The 26,486-nt window shown below is 44.1% G+C and overlaps 1 protein-coding gene across 2 annotated transcripts in view; it reads left to right on the top strand.

The window, feature by feature from the left end:
• Window positions 1–22,030, top strand: part of LOC138663204 (oocyte zinc finger protein XlCOF22-like) — a 43,601-nt gene extending 21,571 nt beyond the window's left edge. The window contains exon 5 of one of the 2 annotated variants that reach the window (XM_069749363.1): window positions 20,730–22,030. In XM_069749363.1, the coding sequence (XP_069605464.1) occupies window positions 20,730–21,775 (1,046 nt within the window). In that variant the 3' untranslated portion in view covers window positions 21,776–22,030. The remainder of the gene's footprint in view (window positions 1–20,729) is intronic. The other variant, XM_069749364.1, reaches the window with a different exon arrangement.
• The last annotated feature ends 4,456 nt before the right edge of the window (window positions 22,031–26,486 follow it).

The following is a 26,486-nucleotide window of genomic DNA, read 5'->3' as shown; positions in this document are numbered from 1 at the left end:
AGTTGTGTGGTTGGTGATTTCTCCATGGTCTTCTTGCTTCTTTTGGTCACATGCTTCCACTCATCTGCTTTTGGAGGTTCTCTGACACTTTTTGCACCTTCTGTGACCAGTAGAGATGCTTCTGTTCTGTCTAGAAAGTCTTCATTCTCTTTGATGAGTTTCAAAGTTGCTATTCTTTCTTCCAGACCCCGCACCTTTTCTTCTAAAAGGGCCACTAGTCCACACTTCTGACAGGTGAAATTGGATTCTTCTTCTGGTCGATCTGTGAACATGTAGCACATGCTGCAGCTCACCATGTAGGTTGTCACATCTGCCATGTTGCTCCTAGATCCTGCTGACTTGCTGTGTGTTTTCCTTCTTGTGTAATCTACTTAGCCAAGCTCTCTTGCAATAATGTCCTACAGGCAAATATTCGCGCGCCGTAAGGCGCGTGGTTTGGTGATGCTTTCGAAGCAGCTGGTCCCGGCTGTACCCAACGATCTTCTAGCTTAGGGAGACTTCGCTTCTCCCAGAAGGCACCTGGAATATGCAAATTAGCCTCCTGAAGCTTGAATCCCTGGTTTGGTGATGCTTTCGAAGCAGCTGGTCCCGGCTGTACCCAACGATCTTCTAGCTTAGGGAGACTTCGCTTCTCCCAGAAGGCACCTGGAATATGCAAATTAGCCTCCTGAAGCTTGAATCCCTGGTTTGGTGATGCTTTCGAAGCAGCTGGTCCCGGCTGTACCCAACGATCTTCTAGCTTAGGGAGACTTCGCTTCTCCCAGAAGGCACCTAGAATATGCAAATTAGCCTCCTGAAGCTTGAATCCCTGGTTTGGTGATGCTTTCGAAGCAGCTGGTCCCGGCTGTACCCAACGATCCTCTAGCTTAGGGAGACTTCGCTTCTCCCAGAAGGCACCTGGAATATGCAAATTAGCCTCCTGAAGCTTGAATCCCTGGTTTGGTGATGCTTTCGAAGCAGCTGGTCCCGGCTGTACCCAACGATCTTCTAGCTTAGGGAGACTTCGCTTCTCCCAGAAGGCACCTGGAATATGCAAATTAGCCTCCTGAAGCTTGAATCCCTGGTTTGGTGATGCTTTCGAAGCAGCTGGTCCCGGCTGTACCCAACGATCTTCTAGCTTAGGGAGACTTCGCTTCTCCCAGAAGGCACCTGGAATATGCAAATTAGCCTCCTGAAGCTTGAATCCCTGGTTTGGTGATGCTTTCGAAGCAGCTGGTCCCGGCTGTACCCAACGATCTTCTAGCTTAGGGAGACTTCGCTTCTCCCAGAAGGCACCTGGAATATGCAAATTAGCCTCCTGAAGCTTGAATCCCTGGTTTGGTGATGCTTTCGAAGCAGCTGGTCCCGGCTGTACCCAACGATCTTCTAGCTTAGGGAGACTTCGCTTCTCCCAGAAGGCACCTGGAATATGCAAATTAGCCTCCTGAAGCTTGAATCCCTGGTTTGGTGATGCTTTCGAAGCAGCTGGTCCCGGCTGTACCCAACGATCTTCTAGCTTAGGGAGACTTCGCTTCTCCCAGAAGGCACCTGGAATATGCAAATTAGCCTCCTGAAGCTTGAATCCCTGGTTTGGTGATGCTTTCGAAGCAGCTGGTCCCGGCTGTACCCAACGATCTTCTAGCTTAGGGAGACTTCGCTTCTCCCAGAAGGCACCTGGAATATGCAAATTAGCCTCCTCAAGCTTGAATCCCTGGTTTGGTGATGCTTTCGAAGCAGCTGGTCCCGGCTGTACCCAACGATCTTCTAGCTTAGGGAGACTTCGCTTCTCCCAGAAGGCACCTGGAATATGCAAATTAGCCTCCTCAAGCTTGAATCCCTGGTTTGGTGATGCTTTCGAAGCAGCTGGTCCCGGCTGTACCCAACGATCTTCTAGCTTAGGGAGACTTCGCTTCTCCCAGAAGGCACCTGGAATATGCAAATTAGCCTCCTGAAGCTTGAATCCCTGGTTTGGTGATGCTTTCGAAGCAGCTGGTCCCGGCTGTACCCAACGATCTTCTAGCTTAGGGAGACTTCGCTTCTCCCAGAAGGCACCTGGAATATGCAAATTAGCCTCCTGAAGCTTGAATCCCTGGTTTGGTGATGCTTTCGAAGCAGCTGGTCCCGGCTGTACCCAACGATCTTCTAGCTTAGGGAGACTTCGCTTCTCCCAGAAGGCACCTGGAATATGCAAATTAGCCTCCTGAAGCTTGAATCCCTGGTTTGGTGATGCTTTCGAAGCAGCTGGTCCCGGCTGTACCCAACGATCTTCTAGCTTAGGGAGACTTCGCTTCTCCCAGAAGGCACCTGGAATATGCAAATTAGCCTCCTGAAGCTTGAATCCCTGGTTTGGTGATGCTTTCGAAGCAGCTGGTCCCGGCTGTACCCAACGATCTTCTAGCTTAGGGAGACTTCGCTTCTCCCAGAAGGCACCTGGAATATGCAAATTAGCCTCCTGAAGCTTGAATCCCTGGTTTGGTGATGCTTTCGAAGCAGCTGGTCCCGGCTGTACCCAACGATCTTCTAGCTTAGGGAGACTTCGCTTCTCCCAGAAGGCACCTGGAATATGCAAATTAGCCTCCTGAAGCTTGAATCCCTGGTTTGGTGATGCTTTCGAAGCAGCTGGTCCCGGCTGTACCCAACGATCTTCTAGCTTAGGGAGACTTCGCTTCTCCCAGAAGGCACCTGGAATATGCAAATTAGCCTCCTGAAGCTTGAATCCCTGGTTTGGTGATGCTTTCGAAGCAGCTGGTCCCGGCTGTACCCAACGATCTTCTAGCTTAGGGAGACTTCGCTTCTCCCAGAAGGCACCTGGAATATGCAAATTAGCCTCCTGAAGCTTGAATCCCTGGTTGAATCCCAATACACAATCCAAACAGAAAAAAGGGAGCAAATGCCAATAGTAAAATTTTCAATCACTTTATTAACAACAATTTAGTAAAAAAAAGTACAAATAAATTTAAAAATGAAGTTACTAATGCACAATACAATCGCCCAACTGGGTAGTACACCCCTATATATCATGATGATGTCTCCATAAATTACCATCCATATAGCTAAACACCACATATAAACTTTTGGCTCATATACAACCCCTGGCAAAAATTATGGAATCACCGGCCTTGGAGGATGTTCATTCAGTTGTTTAATTTTGTAGAAAAAAAGCAGATCACAGACATGACACAAAACTAACATCATTTCAAATGGCAACTTTCTGGCTTTAAGAAACAGTAAAAGAAATCAAGAACATAAAATGTGGTGGTCAGTAATGGTTACTTTTTTAACCAAGCATAGGGAAAAAATTATGGAGTCACCCAATTCTGAGGAAAAAATTATGGAATTATGAAAAACAAACAAAAAAATCCCACTCCAAAACATCACTAGTATTTTGTTGCACCACCTCTGGCTTTTATAACAGCTAGCAGTCTCTGAGGCATGGACTTAATGAGTGTCAAACAGTATTCTTCATCAGTCTGGCTCCAACTTTCTCTGATTGCTGGTGCCTGATCAGCTTTGCAGGTTTGAGCCTTGTCATGGACCATTTTCTTCAACTTCCACCAAAGATTTTCAATTGGATTGAGATCCGGACTATTTGCAGGCCATGACATTGACCTTATGTGTGTTTTTTCAAGGAATGTTTTCACAGTTTTTGCTCTATGACAGGATGCATTATCATCTGAAAAATGATTTCATCATCCCCATACATCCTTTCAATTGATGGGATAAGAAAAGTGTCCAAAATATCAACATGAACTTGTGCATTTATTGAAGATGTAATGACTAGGGTTGAGCGAAACGGATCGTTCATTTTCAAAAGTCGCCGACTTTTGGCAAAGTCGGGTTTCATGAAACCCGACCCCTGTGCGGGGTCGGCCATGCGGTACGTGACTTTCGCGCCAAAGTCACGTTTCAATGACGCAAAAAGTGCCTTTTCTCAGCCAATGAAGGTGGACGCAGAGTGTGGGCAGCGTGATGACATAGGTCCTGGTCCCCACCATCTTAGAGAAGGGCATTGCAGTGATTGGCTTGCTGTCTGCGGCGTCACAGGGGCTATAAAGGGGCGTTCCCGCCGACCGCCATCTTACTGCTGCTGATCTGAGCATAGGGAGAGGTTGCTGCCGCTTCTTCAGAAGCAGGGATAGTGTTAGGCAGGGTCCATTAACCACCAAACCGCTTGTGCTGTAGCGATTTCCACTGTCCAACACCACCTTTGTTTTCAGGGACAGTGGAAGCTACTTTTTTTTTTCCTCAGCGCTGTAGCTCATTGGGCTGCCCTAGAAGGCTCCCTGATAGCTGCATTGCTGTGTGTACGCCGCTGTGCAAACCAACTGCTTTTTTCAAAGCACAAATCCTGTTGTTCCTTCCTTTCTGCACAGCTATCTTGTTTGTTTGTCCACACTTTTTATTTAATTTGTGCAGCAGTCCACTCCTTTTGTTCAGACTGGCCTACCGCCTCAATGCATTAACCTAACGATCCCTGTGTGGCCTATTTATAATAAAAAAAAAAAAAAAAAGGTTCCTCGCATCATGTTCTCATACACTTTATGCAGTATTAGCCCTCTGTGTTTGTACTGCTACATACTGGTTCATGCAGCTTTACATGAACACCTGAGCCTTACACTATAGCTGGTCCGAATAACTAAAGCAATTGTTACCATCCACCTCTCGTGTCTCCCCTTTTCCCCATAGTTTGTAAGCTTGCGAGCAGGGCCCTCACTCCTCCTGGTATCTGTTTTGAACTGTATTTCTGTTATGCTGTAATGTCTATTGTCTGTACAAGTCCCCTCTATAATTTGTAAAGCGCTGCGGAATATGTTGGCGCTATATAAATAAAAATTATTATTATTATATTATTATTATTGCTGCCTGCCATACCTGGCTTAGATTACTGCACGGAGATAGTAATTGTAGGACAGTCCCTGTGTGTTTTTTTTTTTTTAATTCTCCCTAAAAAAAAAAGCTGTGGGAGATTAAGATTGGCATTTCTGCTCGAGTGCCATCCCTGTGTGTGCCATCTCACATAGTGGGCCTTAGAAAGCCTAATTTTTTTTTCTGTTTTTTTTTTTGTGGGGTTTCTTAATTCTCCCTGAAAAAAAAAAACAGTGGGAGATTAATATTGGCCTTTGGGCTTGTGTGCCAGTCCTGACTCCTGGGTGTGCCATCTCTCTCTCTCAGATAGTGGGCCATAGAAAGCCTATTTGTTTTTGTTTTTTTATTTGGTTTCTAAATTCTCTCTGAAAAAATCACTTTTTTTTTTAATTTGTTTTCTAAATTCTTCCTTTAAAAAAATCATTTTTGGGGGGGGTTTCTAAATTCTCCCTGAAAAAAAAAAAAAAAAACAGTGGGATATTAATATTGGCCTTTCTGCTTGTGTGCCAGTCCTGACTTCTGGGTGTGCCATCACTCTCTCTCAGATAGTGGGCCATAGAAAGCCTATTTGTTTTTTTTTATTATTTGGTTTCTAAATTCTCTCTGAAAAAAAATCACTTTTTTTTATTTGTTTTCTAAATTCTTCCTTAAAAAATCATTTTTTTGGGGGGGTTTCTAAATTCTCCCTGAAAAAATAAAAAAAAACAGTGGGAGATTAATATTGGCCTTTCTGCTTGTGTGCCAGTCCTGACTCCTGGGTGTGCCATCTCTCTCTCTTAGATAGTGGGCCATAGAAAGCCTATTTGTTTTTGTTTTTTTATTTGGTTTCTAAATTCTCTCTGAAAAAATCACTTTTTTTAATTTGTTTTCTAAATTCTTCCTTAAAAAATCTTTTTTTTTTTGGTTTCTAAATTCTCCCTGAAAAAAATAAAAAAAAACAGTGGGAAATTAATATTGGCCTTTCTGCTTGTGTGCCAGTCCTTACTCCTGGGTGTGCCATCTCACTCTCTCAGATAGTGGGCCATAGAAAGCCTATTTGTTTTTTTTTATTTGGTTTCTAAATTCTCTCTGAAAAAAATCACTTTTTTTTAATTTGTTTTCTAAATTCTTCCTTAAAAAATCATTTTTTGGGGGGGGGTTTCTAAATTCTCCCTGAAAAAATAAAAACAAACAGTGGGAGATTAATATTGACATTTGTGCTTGAGTGACAGTCCTGCGTGTGTGGCATCTCTCTCATTTGGTGCCACCAAAAACAGAGTGTGTAACATTGTGCCTGCTTTTCCTTGCGGTCTCACCCACCTGTAAAGGGGTATCTAAATCATACTGAAGTTATAGCTCACCGTGTAAGTTGTTTGACAGCAACAAATACCGTTAGTTTGGTTACGTTTTTAAAACAATGAGGAAGTCTGGTGGAAGAGGTCGTGGCCGGGGGCGTTCATTGTCAGCTGGTAATGAGGGTAGTGGTAGTGGTGGAGCATCAGGTGGTCGTGGGAAAAAAAATATTGCACCTAAGTCTGGAGCTGTGGAGCCAGGTTCGTCGTCTGGCTACACAAGGCCTCGAACGCTCCCTTTTCTGGGAGTAGGAAAACCGCTTTTAAAGCCGGAGCAGCAAGAGCAAGTTTTGGCTTACCTTGCTGACTCAGCCTCTAGCTCTTTTGCCTCCTCTTTTGAAACTGGTAAATGTAAAAGCAGCGCGTCGTTAGTGGATGTTCACGGTCAGGGACAAGTCGCTTCCTTGTCCTCTTCAGCAAAAACAACAACAGAGAAGGATGCAGCAGGCGACACAACGGGTTACTCCATGGAGCTCTTTACACATACCGTCCCTGGCTTAGAAAGTGAAGCAGTTAACAGGCCATGCCCATTACAAGTTGAATCTGACATGGAGTGCACTGATGCACAGCCACAGCCAGACTACTATGCTGTTCCTTTGACTCAGACCACAACATTACCCTCGCAGGGTACTGATCCAGAATCAGACCCTGATGAGACTATGTTGCCCCATCACGAACGCTCTACCACTGACTTACACGGTGACACAGACGAAGTTGCGCACGAGCTAGAAGAGGAGGTTATAGATGACCCAGTTGTTGACCCCGATTGGCAGCCATTGGGGGAACAGGGTGCAGGCGGTAGTAGTTCTGAAGCGGAGGAGGAGGGGCCGCAGCAGGCATCAACATCGCAACAGGTTCCATCTGCCGGGCCCGTATCTGGCCCAAAACGCGTGGCAAAGTCAAAACCTGTTGGAGGACAGCATGGCCATCCGGTTAAAGCTCAGTCTGCAATGCCTGAAAAGGTATCCGATGCTAGAAAGAGTGCAGTCTGGCATTTTTTTAAACAACATCCAATTGATCAGCGCAAAGTCATCTGTCAAAAATGTTCAACTACTTTAAGCAGAGGTCAGAATCTGAAAAGTCTCAATACAAGTTGCATGCATAGACATTTAACCACCATGCATTTGCAAGCCTGGACTAACTACCAAACGTCCCTTAAGGTTGTAGCACCCTCGGCCAATGAAGCTAGTCAGCAACGCAACATCCCTTCCGGCAGTGTAGGGCCACCATTTTCCGCACCACCTGCAGTATCTGTGCAGGTTTCTTTGCCAGGCCAAAGCAGTCAGGGTCAGGGAATCACCAGTTTCGTAGTAGGAAACACTGCATCTAGGGCACCGGCGGCAACAATACCATCTCCCACCGTCTCTCAGTCTGCCATGTCCACCGGCACCCCCGCTAGTTCCACGATCTCCAGCTCTCCAGTCCAGCTCACCCTACATGGAACTAGAGAGAGTACAAAGGAGGGCAACAAAATTAATAAAGGGGATGGGAGAACTACAATACCCAGATAGATTAGCGAAATTAGGATTATTTAGTCTAGAAAAAAGACGACTGAGGGGCGATCTAATAACCATGTATAAGTATATAAGGGGACAATACAAATATCTCGCTGAGGATCTGTTTATACCAAGGAAGGTGACGGGCACAAGGGGGCATTCTTTGCGTCTGGAGGAGAGAAGGTTTTTCCACCAACATAGAAGAGGATTCTTTACTGTTAGGGCAGTGAGAATCTGGAATTGCTTGCCTGAGGAGGTGGTGATGGCGAACTCAGTCGAGGGGTTCAAGAGAGGCCTGGATGTCTTCCTGGAGCAGAACAACATTGTATCATACAATTATTAGGTTCTGTAGAAGGACGTAGATCTGGGTATTTGTTATGATGGAGTGTGGGCTGAGCTGGATGGACAGATGTCTTTTTTCGGCCTTACTAACTATGTTACTATGTTACATGAGACTATGGTTAGAAAAAGGAAGTACTTAGCCTCGCATCCGCGTACACAGGGTTTGTGGATGCCCACATAGCTAGACTAATCTCGTTAGAGATGATGCCCTACCGGTTAGTTGAAAGCAAAGCTTTCAAAGCCCTGATGGACTACGCTGTACCACGCTACGAGCTACCCAGTCGACACTTCTTTTCCAGAAAAGCCATCCCAGCCCTCCACCAGCATGTTAAAGAGCGCATCGTCCATGCACTCAGGCAATCTGTGAGCACAAAGGTGCACCTGACAACAGATGCATGGACCAGTAGGCATGGCCAGGGACGTTACTTCTCCATCACGGCACACTGGGTGAATGTTGTGGATGCAGGGTCCACAGAGGACAGCAATTTTGGGACAGTTCTGCCTAGCCCACGGTCTAGGAAACAGTTGGCTGTAGCCGTTCGCACCCCCTCCTCCTCGTCCTCCTGCAGAAGCGAGAGCTCGTCCACAGACCGCAGTCGCACAACCACTCCATCCGCAGCTGCCACTGTTGCACACCAGGTCTCCCATTATGGGGCAGCTACTGGCAAGCGTCAGCAAGCTGTATTGGCTATGAAGTGTTTGGGCGACAACAGACACACCGCGGAAGTTCTGTCCGAGTTCTTGCAGAAAGAAACGCAGTCGTGGCTGGGCACTGTAGATCTTGAGGCAGGCAAGGTAGTGAGTGATAACGGAAGGAATTTCATGGCTGCCATCTCCCTTTCCCAACTGAAACACATTCCTTGCCTGGCTCACACCTTAAACCTGGTGGTGCAGTGCTTCCTGAAAAGTTATCCGGGGTTATCCGACCTGCTCCTCAAAGTACGCAGACTTTGCTTGCATATCCGCCGTTCGCCCGTACACTCCAGCCGTATGCAGACCTATCAGCGGTCTTTGAACCTTCCCCAGCATCACCTAATCATAGACGTTGCAACAAGGTGGAACTCAACACTGCACATGCTTCAGAGACTGTGCGAACAGAGGCGGGCTGTTATGTTTTTGTGGGAGGATACACATACACGGGCAGGCAGTAGGATGGCAGACATGGAGTTGTCAGGTGTGCAGTGGTCGAAGATGCAAGACATGTGTCAAGTCCTTCAGTGTTTTGAGGAATGCACACGGCTGGTTAGTGCAGACAACGCCATAATAAGCATGAGCATCCCCCTAATGCGTCTGCTGATGCAAAGTTTGACGCACATAAAGGATCAGGTGTCTGCAGCAGAGGAAGAGGAAAGCCTTGATGACAGTCAGCCATTGTCTGGCCAGGGCAGTGTACAGGACGAGGTAGCGGGCGAAAAGGAGGAGGAGGACGAGGAGGATGATGGGGATGATTATATTTTTAATGAGGAAACTTTTCCGGGGCCACTGGAAATTGGTGGTTTGGCAAGGCCGTGTTCTGGTTTTTTGAGGGACACAAGTGACGTAGATTTGCCTGAAACTGCCCCTCAACCAAGCACAACCGCAGATTTGACAACTGGAACTTTGGCCCACATGGCGGATTATGCCTTACGTATCCTCAAAAGGGACACACGCATTACTAAAATGATGAACGATGACGATTACTGGTTGGCCTGCCTCCTTGATCCTCGCTATAAAGGCAAATTGCAAAATATAATGCCACATGAGAACTTGGAACTAATATTAGCAACCAAACAATCAACTCTTGTTGACCGTTTGCTTCAGGCATTCCCAGCACACAGCGCCCGTGATCGTTCTCACACGAGCTGCAGGGGCCAGCAGACCAGAGGTGTTAGAGGGGCAGAAATCAGAAGTGGCATTGGACAGAGGGGTTTTCTGACCAGGTTGTGGAGTGATTTTGCTATGACCGCAGACAGGACAGGTACTGCAGCATCAATTCAAAGTGACAGGAGACAACATTTGTCCAGTATGGTTACTAACTATTTTTCATCCCTTATCGACGTTCTCCCTCAACCGTCATTCCCATTTGATTACTGGGCATCCAAATTAGACACCTGGCCAGAATTGGCAGAATATGCATTGCAGGAGCTTGCTTGCCCGGCAGCTAGTGTCCTATCAGAAAGAGTATTCAGTGCTGCAGGTTCAATATTAACCGAAAAAAGGACTCGTCTGGCTACCCAAAATGTAGATGATCTAACCTTCATTAAAATGAACCACAACTGGATTTCGAAATCTTTTGCCCCACCTTGCCCGGCCGACACCTAGCTTTCCTATGAAAAGGTCTTGCCTGTGGACTATTCTGAATGACTTTTCCAATCTCGTAATTTGCAGCACCTGATTGTCCAGCATACGACATGTTTACACCTCCCTAAATGGCCAAACTCCCCACACGGGGCCGTGGTATCGCCACTTGGCGCCAGCACCCGTGAGAGTGCTGTTTGTCTGAAGAGGTGGGTGTGCCCGCTTTTGGTCGACAGCACTGCCACTGGGTCCCTCATAGTACAATAAAGTGTCTCTGGCGGTGGTGGTGCGCACCCAACGTCAGACACACTGTTGTAACATGAGGGGCCCTGGGCCTGTACCGCCGGCCACAAGAGAGTTCCCCCACCTCAAACATTGCTAAACCACTTGCACAATTATCTCTCACAGTTCCACCAATGTTTAGTCTATGCGCTGACATCCTTAAATTACAGCCACTGACAATACCATTGTATTGACATGTATGATGGTACTTAACATAGTCCGGGGCAGTGTCCTATATTTACCCAAGTAAATACCTTGCGCCAAATTACTAGGTCTGAAACTCCGCAGAGGAGCCCACCCCAGTACCGAATGATTGCACCCTTTGGTGGTTTCGTTTTGTTGTCATGCGAGAGATTAACCCCTCTGTGACCTTAGACGTACTATCCCGTCGAGGTGCCCTGGGCTTATCTGACCCTGGACGGGATAGTACGTCATAGCCGATTGGCCGCGCTCACGGGGGGAGCGCGGCCGATCGCGGCCGGATGTCAGCTGCTTATCGCAGCTGACATCCGGCACTATGTGCCAGGAGCGGTCACGGACCGCCCCCGGCACATTAACCCCTGGCACACCGCGATCAAAGATGATCGCGATGTGCCGGCGGTGCAGGGAAGCACCGCGCAGGGAGGGGGCTCCCTGCGGGCTTCCCTGAGCCCCCCGCAGCAACGCGATGTGATCGCGTTGCTGCGAGGGTCTCCTCACCTCCCTCCCTGCTCGAGCCCCGGATCCAAGATGGCCGCGGATCCGGGTCCTGCAGGGAGGGAGGTGGCTTCACAGAGCCTGCTCAGAGCAGGCACTGTGAAGCCTGCAGCGCTGCATGTCAGATCAGTGATCTGACAAAGTGCTGTGCAAACTGTCAGATCACTGATCTGTGATGTCCCCCCCTGGGACAAAGTAAAAAAGTAAAAAAAAAATTTTCCAAATGTGTAAAAAAAATAAAAAAAAATATTCCAAAATAATGAAAAAAAAAAAAATATATTATTCCCATAAATACATTTCTTCATCTAAATAAAAAAAAAACCAATAAAAGTACACATATTTAGTATCGCCGCATCCGTAATGACCCGACCTATAAAACTGTCCCACTAGTTAACCCCTTCAGTAAACACCGTAAGAAAAAAAAAAAAAAAACGAGGCAAAAAACAACGCTTTATTATCATACCGCCGAACAAAAAGTGGAATAACACGCGATCAAAAGGACAGATATAAATAACCATGGTACCGCTGAAAGCGTCATATTGTCCCGCAAAAAAAGAGCCGCCATACAGCATCATCAGCAAAAAAATAAAAAAGTTATAGTCCTGAGAATAAAGCGATGCAAAAATAATTATTTTTTCTGTAAAATAGTTTTTATCGTATAAAAGCACCAAACCATAAAAAAATGATATAAATGAGGTATCGCTGTAATCGTACTGACCCAAAGAATAAAACTGATTTATCAATTTTACCAAACGCGGAACGGTATAAACGCCTCCCCCAATAGAAATTCATGAATAGCTGGCTTTTGGTCATTCTTCCTCACAAAAATCGGAATAAAAAGCGATAAAAAAATGTCACGTACCCAAAAATGTTTTCAATAAAAACGTCAACTCGTCCCACAAAAAACAAGACCTCACATGACTCTGTGGACCAAAATATGGAAAAATTATAGTTCTCAAAATGTGGTATTGCAAAAAATATTTTTTGCAATAAAAAGGGTCTTTCAGTGTGTGACGGCTGCCAATCATAAAAATCCGCTAAAAAACTCGCTATAAAAGTAAATCAAACCCCCCTTCATCACCCCCTTAGTTAGGGAAAAATAAAAAAAATGTATTTATTTCCATTTTCCCATTAGGGCTAGGGTTAGGGCTAGGGTTAGGGCTAGGGCTAGGGTTAGAGCTAGGGTTAGGGCTAGGGTTAGGGCTAGGGCTAGGGTTAGGGCTAGGGTTAGGGCTAGGGCTAGGGTTAGGGTTAGGGCTAGGGTTAGGGCTAGGGTTAGGGCTAGGGTTAGGGCTAGGGTTAGGGCTAGGGCTAGGGTTAGGGCTAGGGTTAGGGTTAGGGTTGGGGCTACAGTTAGGGTTGGGGCTAAAGTTAGGGTTAGGGTTTAGATTACATTTACAGTTGGGAATAGGGTTGGGATTAGGGTTAGGGGTGTGTCAGGGTTAGAGGTGTGGTTAGGGTTACCGTTGGAATTAGGGTTAGGGGTGTGTTTAGATTAGGGTTTCAGTTATAATTGGGGGGTTTCCACTGTTTCGGCACATCAGGGGCTCTCCAAACACGACATGGCGTCCGATCTCAATTCCAGCCAATTCTGCGTTGAAAAAGTAAAACAGTGCTCCTTCCCTTCCGAGCTCTCCTGTGTGCCCAAACAGGGGTTTACCCCAACATATGGGGTATCAGCGTACTCAGGACAAATTGGACAACAACTTTTGTGGACCAATTTCTCCTGTTACCCTTGGGAAAATACAAAACTGGGGGCTAAAAAATAATTTTTGTGGGAAAACAAAAAGATTTTTTATTTTCACGGCTCTGCATTATAAACTGTAGTGAAACACTTGGGGGTTCAAAGTTCTCACAACACATCTAGATAAGTTCATTGAGGGGTCTAGTTTCCAATATGGGGTCACTTGTGGGGGGTTTCTACTGTTTAGGTACATTAGGGGCTCTGCAAACGCAATGTGACGCCTGCAGACCAATCCATCTAAGTCTGCATTCCAAATGATGCTCCTTCCCTTCCGAGCCCTCCCATGCGCCCAAACGGTGGTTTCCCCCCACATATCGGGTATCAGCGTACTCAGGACAAATTGGACAACAACTTTTGGGGTCCAATTTCTCCTGCTAACCTTGGAAAAATACAAAACTGGGGGCTAAAATATAATTTTTGTGGAAAAAAAATTATTTTTTATTTGCATGGCTCTGCGTTATAAACTGTAGTGAAATACTTGGGGGACAAATTGGACAACAACTTTTGAGGTCCAATTTCTTCTCTTACCCTTGGAAAAATAAAAAATTGGGGGCAAAAATATAATTTCTGTGAAAAAATATGATTTTTTATTTTTACGGTTCTGCATTATAAACTTCTGTGAAGCACTTGGTGGGTCAAAGTGCTCACCACACCTCTAGATAAGTTCCTTAGGGGGTCTACTTTCCAAAATGGTGTCACTTGTGGGGGGTTTCAATGTTTAGGCACATCAGTGGCTCTCCAAACGCAACATGGCGTCCCATCTCAATTTCTGTCAATTTTGCATTGAAAAGTCAAACTGCGCTCCTTCCCTTCCGAGCTCTCCCATGCGCCCAAACAGTGGTTTACTGCCACATATGGGGTATCAGCGTACTCAGGACAAATTGGACAACAACTTTTGAGGTCCAATTTCTTCTCTTACCCTTGGAAAAATAAAAAATTGGGGGCAAAAATATAATTTTTGTGAAAAAATATGATTTTTTATTTTTACGGTTCTGCATTATAAACTTCTGTGAAGCACTTGGTGGGTCAAAGTGCTCACCACACATCCAGATAAGTTCCTTAGGGGGTCTACTTTCCAAAATGGTGTCACTTGTGGGGGGTTTCAATGTTTAGGCACATCAGTGGCTCTCCAAACGCAACATGGCGTCCCATCTCAATTCCTGTCAATTTTGCATTGAAAAGTCAAATAGCGCTCCTTCCCTTCCGAGCTCTCCCATGCGCCCAAACAGTGGTTTACTGCCACATATGGGGTATCAGCGTACTCAGGACAAATTGGACAACAACTTTTTGGGTCCAATTTCTCCTGTTACCCTTGGTAAAATAAAACAAATTGGAGCTGAAGTAATTTTTTTGTGTAAAAAAGTTAAATGTTCATTTTTATTTAAACATTCCAAAAATTCCTATTAAACACCTGAAGGGTTAATAAACTTCTTGAATGTGGTTTTGAGCACCTTGAGGGGTGCAGTTTTTAGAATGGTGTCACACTTGGGCATTTTCTATCATATAGACCCCTCAAAATGACTTCAAATGAGACGTGGTCCCTAAAAAAAAATGGTGTTGTAAAAATGAGAAATTGCTGGTCAACTTTTAACCCTTATAACTCCCTAACAAAAAAAAAATTGGTTCCAAAATTATGCTGATGTAAAGGAGACATGTGGGAAATGTTACTTATTAAGTATTTTGTGTGACATATCTCTGTGATTTAATTGCATAAAAATTCAAAGTTTGAAAATTGCGAAATTTTCGCCAAATTTCCGTTTTGTTCACAAATAAACGCAGGTACTATCAAAGAAATTTTACCACTATCATGAAGTACAATATGTCACGAGAAAACAATGTCAGAATCACCAGGATCCGTTGAAGCGTTTCGGAGTTATAACCTCATAAAGGGACAGTGGTCAGAATTGTAAAAATTGGCCTGGTCATTAACGTGCAAACCACCCTTGGGGGTAAAGGGGTTAACATCTATTTATTGTTTGGGACTACTAACTGGCAGACACTCATTACAATCGGCCTCCGCTGACAACACCAATGCTGCCCGTGTACCCCTGGAACCAATTATAAAGTGCCTACAGCCCAATTTTATTATGTTAGGCCTTCGAAGCCTGTCTGCGGTCCGTTCTTTCTACTACTCCTCCACTGACCAGACCACTGATGCCCGTGTACCCCTGGAAACTATTTAAAAGTGCCTACAGCCCAATTTTTTTATGTTAGGCCTTCGAAGACTGTCTGCGGTCCCTTCTTTCTACTACTCCTCCACTGACCAGACCACTGCTGCCCGTGTACCCCTGGAACCTATTTTAAAGTGCCTACAGCCCAATTTTTTTTATGTCAGGCCTTCGAAGCCTGTCTGCGGTCCCTCCTTCCACTAGGCCTCCACTGACCTGTCTACTGCTGCCCGTGTACCCCTGGAACCAATTATAAAGTGCCTACAGCCCAATTTTATTATGTTAGGCCTTCGAAGCCTGTCTGCGGTCCGTTCTTTATACTACTCCTCCACTGACCAGACCACTGATGCCCGTGTACCCCTGGAACCTATTTAAAAGTGCCTACAGCCCAATTTTTTTATGTTAGGCCTTTGAAGCCTGTCTGCGGTCCCTTCTTTCTACTACTCCTCCACTGACCAGACCACTGCTGCCCGTGTACCCCTGGAACCTATTTTAAAGTGCCTACAGCCCAATTTTTTTATGTTAGGCCTTCGAAGCCTGTCTGCGGTCCCTCCTTCCACTAGGCCTCCACTGACCTGTCTACTGCTGCCCGTGTACCCTTGGAACCAATTATAAAGTGCCTACAGCCCAATTTTATTATGTTAGGCCTTCGAAGCCTGTCTGCGGTACCTTCTTTCTACTACTCCTCCACTGACCAGACCAATGCTGCCCGTGTACCCCTGGAACCAATTATAAAGTGCCTACAGCCCAATTTTATAATGTTAGGCCTACTATGCCTGTCTGCGGTCCCTCCTTCCACTAGTCCTCCAGTGACCAGTCCACTGCCGCCTGTGTACCCCTGGAACCTATTTCAAAGTGCATACAGCCTACTTTTTTTCTTTAATTTATAATTATAAAGCCCAGATGGACTACGCTGTACCACGGTAAGAGCTACCCAGTCGTCACTTCTTTTGCGAGAAAAGCCATCCCAGCCCTCCACCATCATGTAAAAATCCGTATTGTCCATGCTCTCAGGCTATCTAATAGTAGAAAGGTGCACCTGACAACAGATGCATGGACCAGTAGGCATGTCCATGAAAGGTTACATGTCCATTACGGCGCACTGGGTTAATGTTGTGGATGCATGGTCCACAGGGGAAAGCCTACTAAGTCTGTCTGCAGTCCCAAATAGAAATTGTCCTCCGCTTACCACACCAATGCTGCCTGTGTACCCCTGGAACATTTTATAAACTCCATTGACCAAAATTTTGGGTTTAAAGCCTACTACCAGTGTCTGCCGCTCCAAGGTGTTCTCTGGGTTGCCTTTTCTGAGCTTTGATCTTCAGGCTCTCGTTTAGTAGTTTTTTTAAAATCTAACTGCAGTGGGGCTAGTACTTGGGTTGGGGCCTACTACCAGTGTCTGCCGCTCCAAGGTGTTCTCCGGGTTGCCTTTTCTGAGCTTTGATCTTCAGGCTCTCGTTTAGTATTTCTTTGTAAATCTAACTGCAGTGGGGCTAGTACTTGGGTTGGGGCCTACTACCAGTGTCTGCCGCTCCAAGGTGTTCTCCAGGTTGCCTCTCCATTGCTTCAATCTTCTGGCTCTCGTTTAGTAGTTGTTGAAAACAACACTGCATGCGGCCTACAAGTTGGGTCAGGGGTGTAGAGACGGTGAGTTCCACTCCAAGGTGTTCCCCAGGTTGCCTCTCCATTGCTTCAATCTTGAGGCTCTTCTTAAGTAGTTGTTGAAAACAACACTGCATTCGGCCTACAAGTTGGGTCTGGGTTGTAGAGACGGTGTCTTCCGCTCCAAGGTGTTCTCCAGGTTGCCTTTCCTGAGCTTCTATCTTCAGGCTCTTGTTAAATAGTTGTTAAATGGAACAACTGCATTTGGCCTACTAGTTGGGTTGGGGCCTACTAACAGTGTCTGCCGCTCATTGCTGTTCTCCTGGTTTCCTGTCCTGAAATTCCATTTTCAGGCTCTCGTTAAGTAGTTGTTAATGTTAGACTGCATTTGGCCTACTAGTTGGGTTGGGGCCTACTATTGGTGTCTGCCGCTCCTTGCTGTTCTCCTCCACTGAACAAAGCTGTGCCGCCTGTTTACTACTGTTGCCAATTTTGAACTGCATTTAGACTAATTACTGATTTGGGCCTACTCTCTGTGTCAGCCTCTCATTACAGTTGTCCTCCACTGAACAAAGCAATGCCCCCTGGTTAGTCCTCTTACCAATTTTGAACTGCATTTAAACCACTTTATTCTTTGGGCCTATATCTGTGTTTCCTCCTCATCCTGCCCATTGCCCAGCCAGTGATAGATGAGTCTGCTGGTACATTGATCCATAACGCAACATTCCCCGTGCACGCTACACAGCAAGATTGTGACCCTGCTGAAAGTCAGGTTCCTCTTCCCGCATACCATACCACCTTACACGGGGACATAGAGGAAGGTGCAGATGAAAGTGCAGGTTCCTTCATTAGGTGGGGGGAGGAATACTCGTTGGCGACGTCACTGGCACAGGGCCCCTCATAGTATGCAAAAGTGTCGCTGCCGGTGGGAGGCGCCCCCGCCGTGCAAACACACCGCCGTACTTTGAGGGGCCCTGTGCCAGTGCCAATGCCAACGAGTGGGCCCCCCCTGCTTGCTCAGGATCACAGCACTTGCAAAGTTTAAATACTTACCTTACCTTAACTATTATTATAAGGGAAATTAAGATTGACAAGCTTCATTAAGAAGAATGCATGATTTTGGCATTAAAATGGAAACTCTAGGTGTTTTCCTGGCCCCCACTCACTGCCGACTATGCTGCCCTATTGACTTGCATTGGGTTTCGTGTTTCGGTCGATCCCGACTTTACGTCATAATCGGCCGATTTCACTCGACCCGACTATTGAGATAGTCTGGTTTTGCGAAACCCGACTCGACTCTAAAAAAGTCAAGGTCGCTCAACCCTAGTAATGACAGCCATCTCCCCAGTGCCTTTACCTGACATGCAGCCCCATATCATCAATGACTGTGGAAATTTGCATGTTCTCTTCAGGCAGTCATCTTTATAAATCTCATTGGAATGGCACCAAACAAAAGTTCCAGCGTCATCACCTTGCCCAATGCACATTCGTGATTCATCTCTGAATATGACTTTCATCCAGTCATCCACAGTCCACGATTGCATTTCCTTAGCCCATTGTAACCTTATTGTTTTCTGTTTAGGTGTTAATAATGGCTTTCGTTTAGCTTTTCTGTATGTAAATCCCATTTCCTTTAGGCGATTTCTTATAGTTCGGTCACAGACGTTGACTCCAGTTTCCACCCATTCGTTCCTCATTTGTTTTGTTGTGCATTTCCTGTTTTGGCTACATTTTGCTTTAAGTTTTTGGTCTTGACGCTTTGATGTCTTCCTTGGTCTACCAGTATGTTTGCCTTTAACAACCTTCCCATGTTGTTTGTATTTGGTCCAGACGCAGCTGACTGTGAACAACAAACATCTTTTGCAACATTGCGTGATGATTTACCCTCTTTTAAGAGTTTGATAATCCTCTCCTTTGTTTCAATTGACATCTCTCGTGTTGGAGCCATAATTCATGTCAGTCCACTTGGTGCAACAGCTCTCCAACGTGTGATCACTCCTTTTTAGATACAGAGTAACAAGCAGATCTAATTTGATTCAGGTGTTATTTTTGGGTATGAAAATTTACAGGGTGATTCCATCATTTTTTCCTCAGAATTGAGAGATTCCATAATTTTTACCATATGCTTGGCTAAAAAAGTAACCATTACTGACTACGACATTTTTTGTTCTTGATTTCTTTTAGTGTTTCCTTAAGCCAGAATGTTGCTATTTGAAATTACGTTAGTTTTGTGCAATGTCTGTGATCTGCTTTTTTTCTACAAAATTAAACAACTGAATGATCATCCTCCAAGGCCGGTGATTCCATAACTTTTGCCAGGGGTTGTAGATACACATAGTACCTCAACCACATGGAAATATATCAGTCCCTTTGTTCAAGGTGGCCTATCCCAGCCTACAACCCTCCTATAAACATGTTCCCAAAGGAATACTACAATATATAGGCTTTCAAAGAAAAAAGCTATATGTGATTCTTGTAATGCATATGGGTAACTATCTATTAGAAGAAATGCAATTAAATATGGTCAAGCTGATTCCATTAATAAAATAAAGTGCACAGTGCTTATTTAAGCTCTGCCACAAGTCATATTGCACACATATTCAAGTTGACAGGGCAAAGGCCTCCAAAATAGTATTAATTGTAGCAAACACACATGGAAATAGAAAGTCAATCTAAATTAACATAAGCATGAAAGTTTGCTTCAAGATACATTACATGTATATTCATGTAAATAGGGCAGGCACCTCCAGTATAGTGTTAATAGCAGCAACCACAGATGAAAGTAGGAGATCAGTCTAAATTAACATAGGTATGAAAGGGTATACGACCTAGTCAGGCAGCATGGGTCCCCGACACGCGTTTTGCGTTCCGCTTCTTCCTGGGGGGTTTTCCGCCTTGAACAAAGGGACTGATATATTTCCATGTGGTTGAGGTACTATGTGTATCTATATGAGCCAAAAGTTTATATGTGGTGTTTAGCTATATGGATGGTAATTTATGGAGACATTATCATGATATATAGTGGTGTACTACCCAGTTGGTCAGTTGTATTGTGCATTAGTATCTTCATTTTTAAAATGTATTTGTATTTTTTACTAAATTGTTGTTAATAAAGTGATTGAAAATTTTACTATTGGCATTTGCTCCCTTTTTTAAAGGGAATCTGTCACCCCCAAAATCGATGGTGAGGTAAGTTCACCGTCATCAGGGGCTTATCTACAGCATTCTGTAATGCTGTAGATAAGCCCCCAATATATCCTGAAAGAGGAGAAAAAGAGGTTAGATTATACTCATCCAGGGGCGGTCCCGCTGCGGTCTGTGTCCGATGGGTGTCTCAGTTCCGGCCGGCACCTCCTATCTTCATTCCATGACATCCTCTGCTGGTCTTCACACCGTGGCTCCGGTGCAGGTGTACTTTGTCTGCCCTGTTGAGGGCAGAACAAAGTACTACAGTGCGCAGACGCCAGGAAAGGTCAGAGAGGCCTGGCGCCTGCGCACTGCAGTACTTTGTTCTGCCCTACTTTGTTCTGCCCTCAACAGGACAGACAAAGTACGCCTGTGCCGTAGTCGCGGCGTGAAGACCAGAAGAGGACGTCATGGAATGAAGATGCTAGGCCCCGGCCGGACCTGAGACACCCATCGGAAGCGGACCGCAGCAGGGAACGCCCCAGGGTGAGTATGATCTAACCTCTTTTTCTCCTCTTTCAGGTAACATTGGGGGCTTATCTACAGCATTACAGAATGCTGTAGGTAAGCCCCTTTGGGGGGCTTTTGGGGGTGACAGATTCCCTTTAAGGTTTTCTATTAGACTGTGAACTGTCATTGTCTTGGAAAATAAATGTTTTTTTACATAGCTTGCCATTTTTATGGACAGTTTAAGTAGAAATATTCAACAATATAAAATTCAAGGATATTTTATTAAAAAAATTGTTTTTTATCTTAACAGATGACTGTACCAGGAGATCAGAGGGACAGCTGACATCTTCAATTTTTAAATCTGATGATCTTGAGATCCTACAATATACAACTGAAGTGAATGCCATTACTCCAGATATATCATTATCCATTCACAGCAAATATCTGTTATCTGATCCTATGAAACAGGTCCTATCTTCTGATTCATTACTGACTACTAAAGAAAATCAAAATCACAACAGAGGCATTAAAAAACAAACTGCTCCTAAAGCAAAGAAGTCATGTTTTAACCAGAAATCAGATTTGGTTAATCACCATATAACTCACACAGGGGAGAAGCCTTTTTCCTGTTCAGAATGTGGGAAATATTTTGTGAAGAAATCAAATCTTGTTATTCACCAGAGAACTCACACAGGGGAGAAGCCTTTTTCATGTTCACAATGTGGGAAAAGTTTTAACCGTAAAGGGAATCTTGTTACACACCAAATAACTCACACAGGAGAGAAGCCTTTTTCATGTTCAGAATGTGGAAAGTGTTTTAGCCAGAAATCAGATTTGGTTAATCACCATAGAACCCACACAGGGGAGAAGCCTTTTTCATGTTCAGAATGTGGGAAATGTTTTAACCGTAAAGGGAATCTTGTTACACACCAAATAACTCACACAGGAGAGAAGCCTTTTGCCTGTTCAGAATGTGGGAAATGTTTTGTGAAGAAATCAACTCTTGTTAGTCACCAGAGAACTCACACAGGGGAGAAGCCTTTTTCGTGTTCAGAATGTGGGAAATGTTTTAACCAGAAATCAGAGTTGGGTAGGCACCATAGTACTCACAGGGGGGAGAAGCCTTTTTCTTGTTCAGAATGTGGGAAATGTTTTAACCGTAAAGGGAATCTTGTTACACACCAAATAACTCACTCAGCAGAGAAGCCTTTTTCCTCTTCAGAATGTGGGAAATGTTTTAACCAGAAATCAGAGTTGGTTAGGCACCATAGTACTCACAGGGGGAGAAGCCTTTTTCCTGTTCAGAATGTGGGAAATGTTTTAACCGTAAAGGGAATCTTGTTAAACACCAAATAACTCACACAGGAGAGAAGCCTTTTTCATGTTCAGAATGTGGGAAGTGTTTTAGCCAGAAATCAGATTTGGTTAATCACCATAGAACCCACACAGATGAGAAGCATTTTTCATGTTCAGAATGTGGGAAATATTTTAACCAGAAAGCGCTTCTTGTTAGACATCAGAGCAGTCTCACAGAGGAGAAGCCTTTTTCATTTTCTTAATGTGAGAAATATTTTACTTGGAAATCAACTGTTAATAAACATCAGAGACGTCATATAGGGGAGAAGCCTTTTTTATGTTCATAATGTTGGAATAGTTTTTTTTTGTATTGCTTTATTCTTTTTTAAACGTTTTTATTGAACATTTTAACAATTTTTTGAGACATCTGCATTTTATTTAGATGTGTGATAGTTTGCTTTAGTGATGGGGATAGAGGGGGGGGGGGGGGGTAGGTGAGGGATTGGGAGAGGGAGGGGAATGTTGGAATAGTTTTAACCAAAATTGAATCTTCTTAAAGGGGTTGTCTCTTGTCATTTCTCATGTTTGCTGACAAAAGGATAAAACTAAACTTTATTAATTCCAAATGTAAATTTATACCCATAATTTACCCCCTGAAGGTTAGTCAGTAGGTGACTAACAGAAAAAAAAAAGTACCCCACAGTTCAGTATATAGGGTAAGGTGACATATACACACTCACTTTCCAAGCCTCTCATGTCTACGGGTTTCATCGTCCTCACCAAAGGTGACTCATCAGGAGACTATTTAACCCTTTAACCCCCAAGGGTGGTTTGCACGTTAATGAACGGGCCAATTTTTACAATTCTGACCACTGTCCCTTTATGAGGTTATAACTCTGGAACGCTTCAATGGATCCTGATGATTCTGACGTTGTTTTCTCGTGACCCCCGACAAGTGACACCATTTTGGAAAGTCGACCCCCCTAAAGAACGTATCTAGATGGTGGGTCAAAGTGCTCAACACACAAGTACTTCACAGAAGTTTATAATGTAGAGCCGTAAAAATAAAAAATATTTTTTCACAAAAATGATCTTTTCGCCCCCAATTTTTTATTTTTCCAAGGGTAACAGAATAAATTGGACCCCAAAAGTTGTTGTGCAGATTGTCCTGACTACGCTGATACCTGATATGTGGGGGTAAACCACTGTTTGGGCCCATGGCAGAGCTCGGAAGGGAAGGAGCGCCGTTTGGAATGCAGACTTAGGCCTCTTTCACACGTCCAGATAATTCCTGTACCGGAGAAATCGGTACCGGAATTATCCGTGTCCGTGTGCTCACGTAGCACATCAATGTGGCACACGTGCAGCAGCCGTGTGCCGCCCGTGTGCCGACTGAGGACAACACGGACCGTGCAGGAGACAGCGCTACAGTAAGCGCTGTCCCCTGCTTTGGGTGCTGAATCCAGAATTCATTTCTTCTTCCGAGCACCGTTCGCTGGAGAGAAGGAATGAAAAATCTTTTTTTTTTCTTTTCCCTTAAAAATAAAGTTTGTGGCTCCCCTCCCGCCTCCCATCCCCGGAATATGTTGGCGCTATATAAATAAAATTATTAATATTATTATCTGTGGGCTACAAATTGTGGCATTTGAAACTTCTATTCACCTTTTTTTTGCTGTGCATTAACCCCTTCACCCCAAAGCCTGTTTTCACCTAAGTGACAGGGCCAATTTTTACAATTCTGACCACTGTCACTTTATGAGGTCATAACTCTGAAACGCTTCAACGGATCCTGGTGATTCTGACACTGTTTTCTCGTGACATATTGTACTTCATGATAGTGGTAAAACTTCTTCGATATGACTTGCATTTATTTGTGAAAAAAAAAAAATTGTCGGAAATTATGAAAATTTAGCAATTTTCAAACTCTTAGTTTTTATGCCCTTAAATTAGAGAGTTATATCACATAATATAGTTAATAAACAACATTTCCCACATGTCTGCTTTACATCAGCACAATTTTGGAAACATAATTTTTTTTTGTTAGGGAGTTATAAGGGTTAAAAGTTGACCAGCGATTTCTCATTTTTGCAACAAAATTTGCAAAACCATTTTTTTTACGGACCACCTCACACTTGAAGTGACTTTGAGGGGTCTATATGACAGAAAATGCCCAAAAGTGACACCATTCTAAAAACTGCACCCCTCAAGGTACTCAAAACCACATTCAGAAAGTTTATTAACCCTTCAGGTGCTTCACAGGAATTTTTTGAATGTTTAAAAAAATTGAACATTTAACTTTTTTTTCACAAAATTTTTACTTTAGGTCCAATTTGTTTCATTTTACCAAGGGTAACAGGAGAAATTGGACCACAAAAGTCGTTGTACAATTTGTCCTGAGTACGCCGATACCCCATATGTGGGGGTAAACCACTGTTTGGGCACATGGCAGAGCTCGGAAGGGAAGGAGCGCCATTTGACTTTTCAATGCAAGATTTGCTGGAATTGAGATCGGAGCCCATGTCACGATTGGAGAGCCCCTGACGTGCCTAAACAGTTGAAACCCCCACAAGTGACACCATTTTGGAAAGTAGACCCCCTAAGGAACTAATTTAGATGTGTGGTGAGCACTTTGAACCTCCCAATGCTTCACAGAAGTTTATAATGTAGAGCCATAAAAAAAATTTCATATTCATTTTCACAAAAAATGATCTTTTTGCCCCAAATTTTTTATTTTCCCAAGGGTAACAGGATAAATTGGACCAAAAAAGTTGTTGTGCAATTTGTCCTGAGTACGCTGATACTTCATATATGGGGATAAACCACTGTTTGAGCGCATGGCAGAGCTCGGAAGGGAAGGAGTGCCATTTGACTTTTCAATGCAAAATTGGCTGGAATTGAGATCGGACGCCATGTCGCATTTGGAGAGCCCCTGACGTGCCTTAACAGTGGAAACCCCCCACAAGTGACCCCATTTTGGAAAGAAGACCCCCTAAGGAACTTATCTAGATGTGTGGTGAGCACTTTTAACCCCCAATTGTTTTACTAAAGTTTAGAATGTAGCATTGTGAAAATTAAAAAATCATTTTTTCTTTCCACAAAATGATGTTTTAGCCCGCAATTTTTTTTTTCCCAAGGGTAACAGGAGACATTGGACCACAAATGTTATTGTCCAATTTGTCCTGAGTACGCTGATACCCCATATGTGGGGGGGAACCACCGTTTGAGTGCATGGCAGAGCTCGGAAGGGAAGGAGCACCGTTTGAAATGCAGACTTAGATGGAATGGTCTGCAGGTGTCATGTTGCATTTGCAGAGCCCCTGATGTACCTAAACAGTAGAAACCCACCACAAGTGACCCCATATTGGAAACTAGACCCCCCAAGGAACTTATCTAGATGTGTTGTGAGAGCTTTGAACCAACAAGTGTTTCACTACAGTTTATAACGCAGAACCGTGAAAATAAAATAATTTTTTTTCCACGAAAATGATATTTTAGCCCCCACGTTTTTATTTTCCCAAGGGTAACAGGACAAATTAGACCCCAAAAGTTGTTGTCCAACTTGTCCTGAGAACGCTGATACCCCATATGTTGGGGGGAACCACTGTTTGGGTGCACGGCAGAGCTCGGAAGGGAAGGAGCGCCATTTGAAATGCAGACTTAGATGGATTGGTCTGCAGGCGTCATGTTGCATTTGCAGAGCCCCTGATGTACCTAAACAGTAGAAACCCACCACAAGTGACCCCATATTGGAAATTAGACCCCCCAAGGAACTTATCTAGATGTGTTGTGAGAGCTTTGAACCAACAAGTGTTTCACTACAGTTTATAACGCAGAGCCGTGAAAATAAAAAATATTTTTTTTTCCACGAAAATGATATTTTATCCCCTATGTTTTTATTTTCCCAAGGGTAACAGGACAAATTGGACCCCAAAAGTTGTTGTCCAACTTGTCCTGAGAACGCTGATACCCTATATGTTGGGGAGAACCACTGTTTGGGCGCACAGGAGAACTCGGAAGGGAAGGAGCACTGTTTTACTTTTTCAAAGCAGAATTGGCTGGAATTGAGATCGGACGCCATGTCGCGTTTGGAGAGCCCCTGATGTGCCTGATCAGTGGAAACCCCCAATTCTAACTGAAACCCTAACCCCAACCCTAACCCTAGCCCCAACCCCAACCCTAACCCTAGCCCTAACCCTAGCCCTAACCCTAATGGGAAAATGGAAATAAATACATTTTTTTACATTTTATTATTTTTCCCTAACTAAGGGGGTGATGAAGGGGGGTTTGATTTACTTTTATAGCGTTTTTTTGGCGGATTTTTAGGGTTGGCAGCTGTCACACACTAAAAGACGCTTTTTATTGCAAAAAATAGTTTTTGCATCACCACATTTTGAGAGCTATAATTTATCCATATTTTGGCCCACAGAGTCATGTGAGATCTTGTTTTTTGCGGGATGAGTTGACGTTTTTATTGGTAACATTTTCGGGCAGATGACATTTTTTGATCGCTTTTTATTCCGATTTTTGGGAGGCGGAATGAACAAAAACCAGCAATTCCTGAATTTCTTTTAGGGGGGGCGTTTATACCGTTCCACGTGTGGTAAAATGGATAAAGCAGTTTTATTCTTCAGGTCAGTACAATTACAGTGATACCTCATTTACGTAATTTTTTTAATGTTTTGGCGCTTTTACACAATAAAAACTATTTTATATAAAAAAAATAATTGTTTTTGCATCGCTTTATTCTGAGAGCTATAACTTTTTTATTTTT

The sequence above is a fragment of the Ranitomeya imitator genome, chromosome 2 (assembly GCF_032444005.1).
Source record: "Ranitomeya imitator isolate aRanImi1 chromosome 2, aRanImi1.pri, whole genome shotgun sequence".
NCBI lineage: Eukaryota > Metazoa > Chordata > Amphibia > Anura > Dendrobatidae > Ranitomeya > Ranitomeya imitator.
Note: the sequence above shows the minus strand (reverse complement) of the source record. Positions and strands in the feature narration are given on the sequence as shown.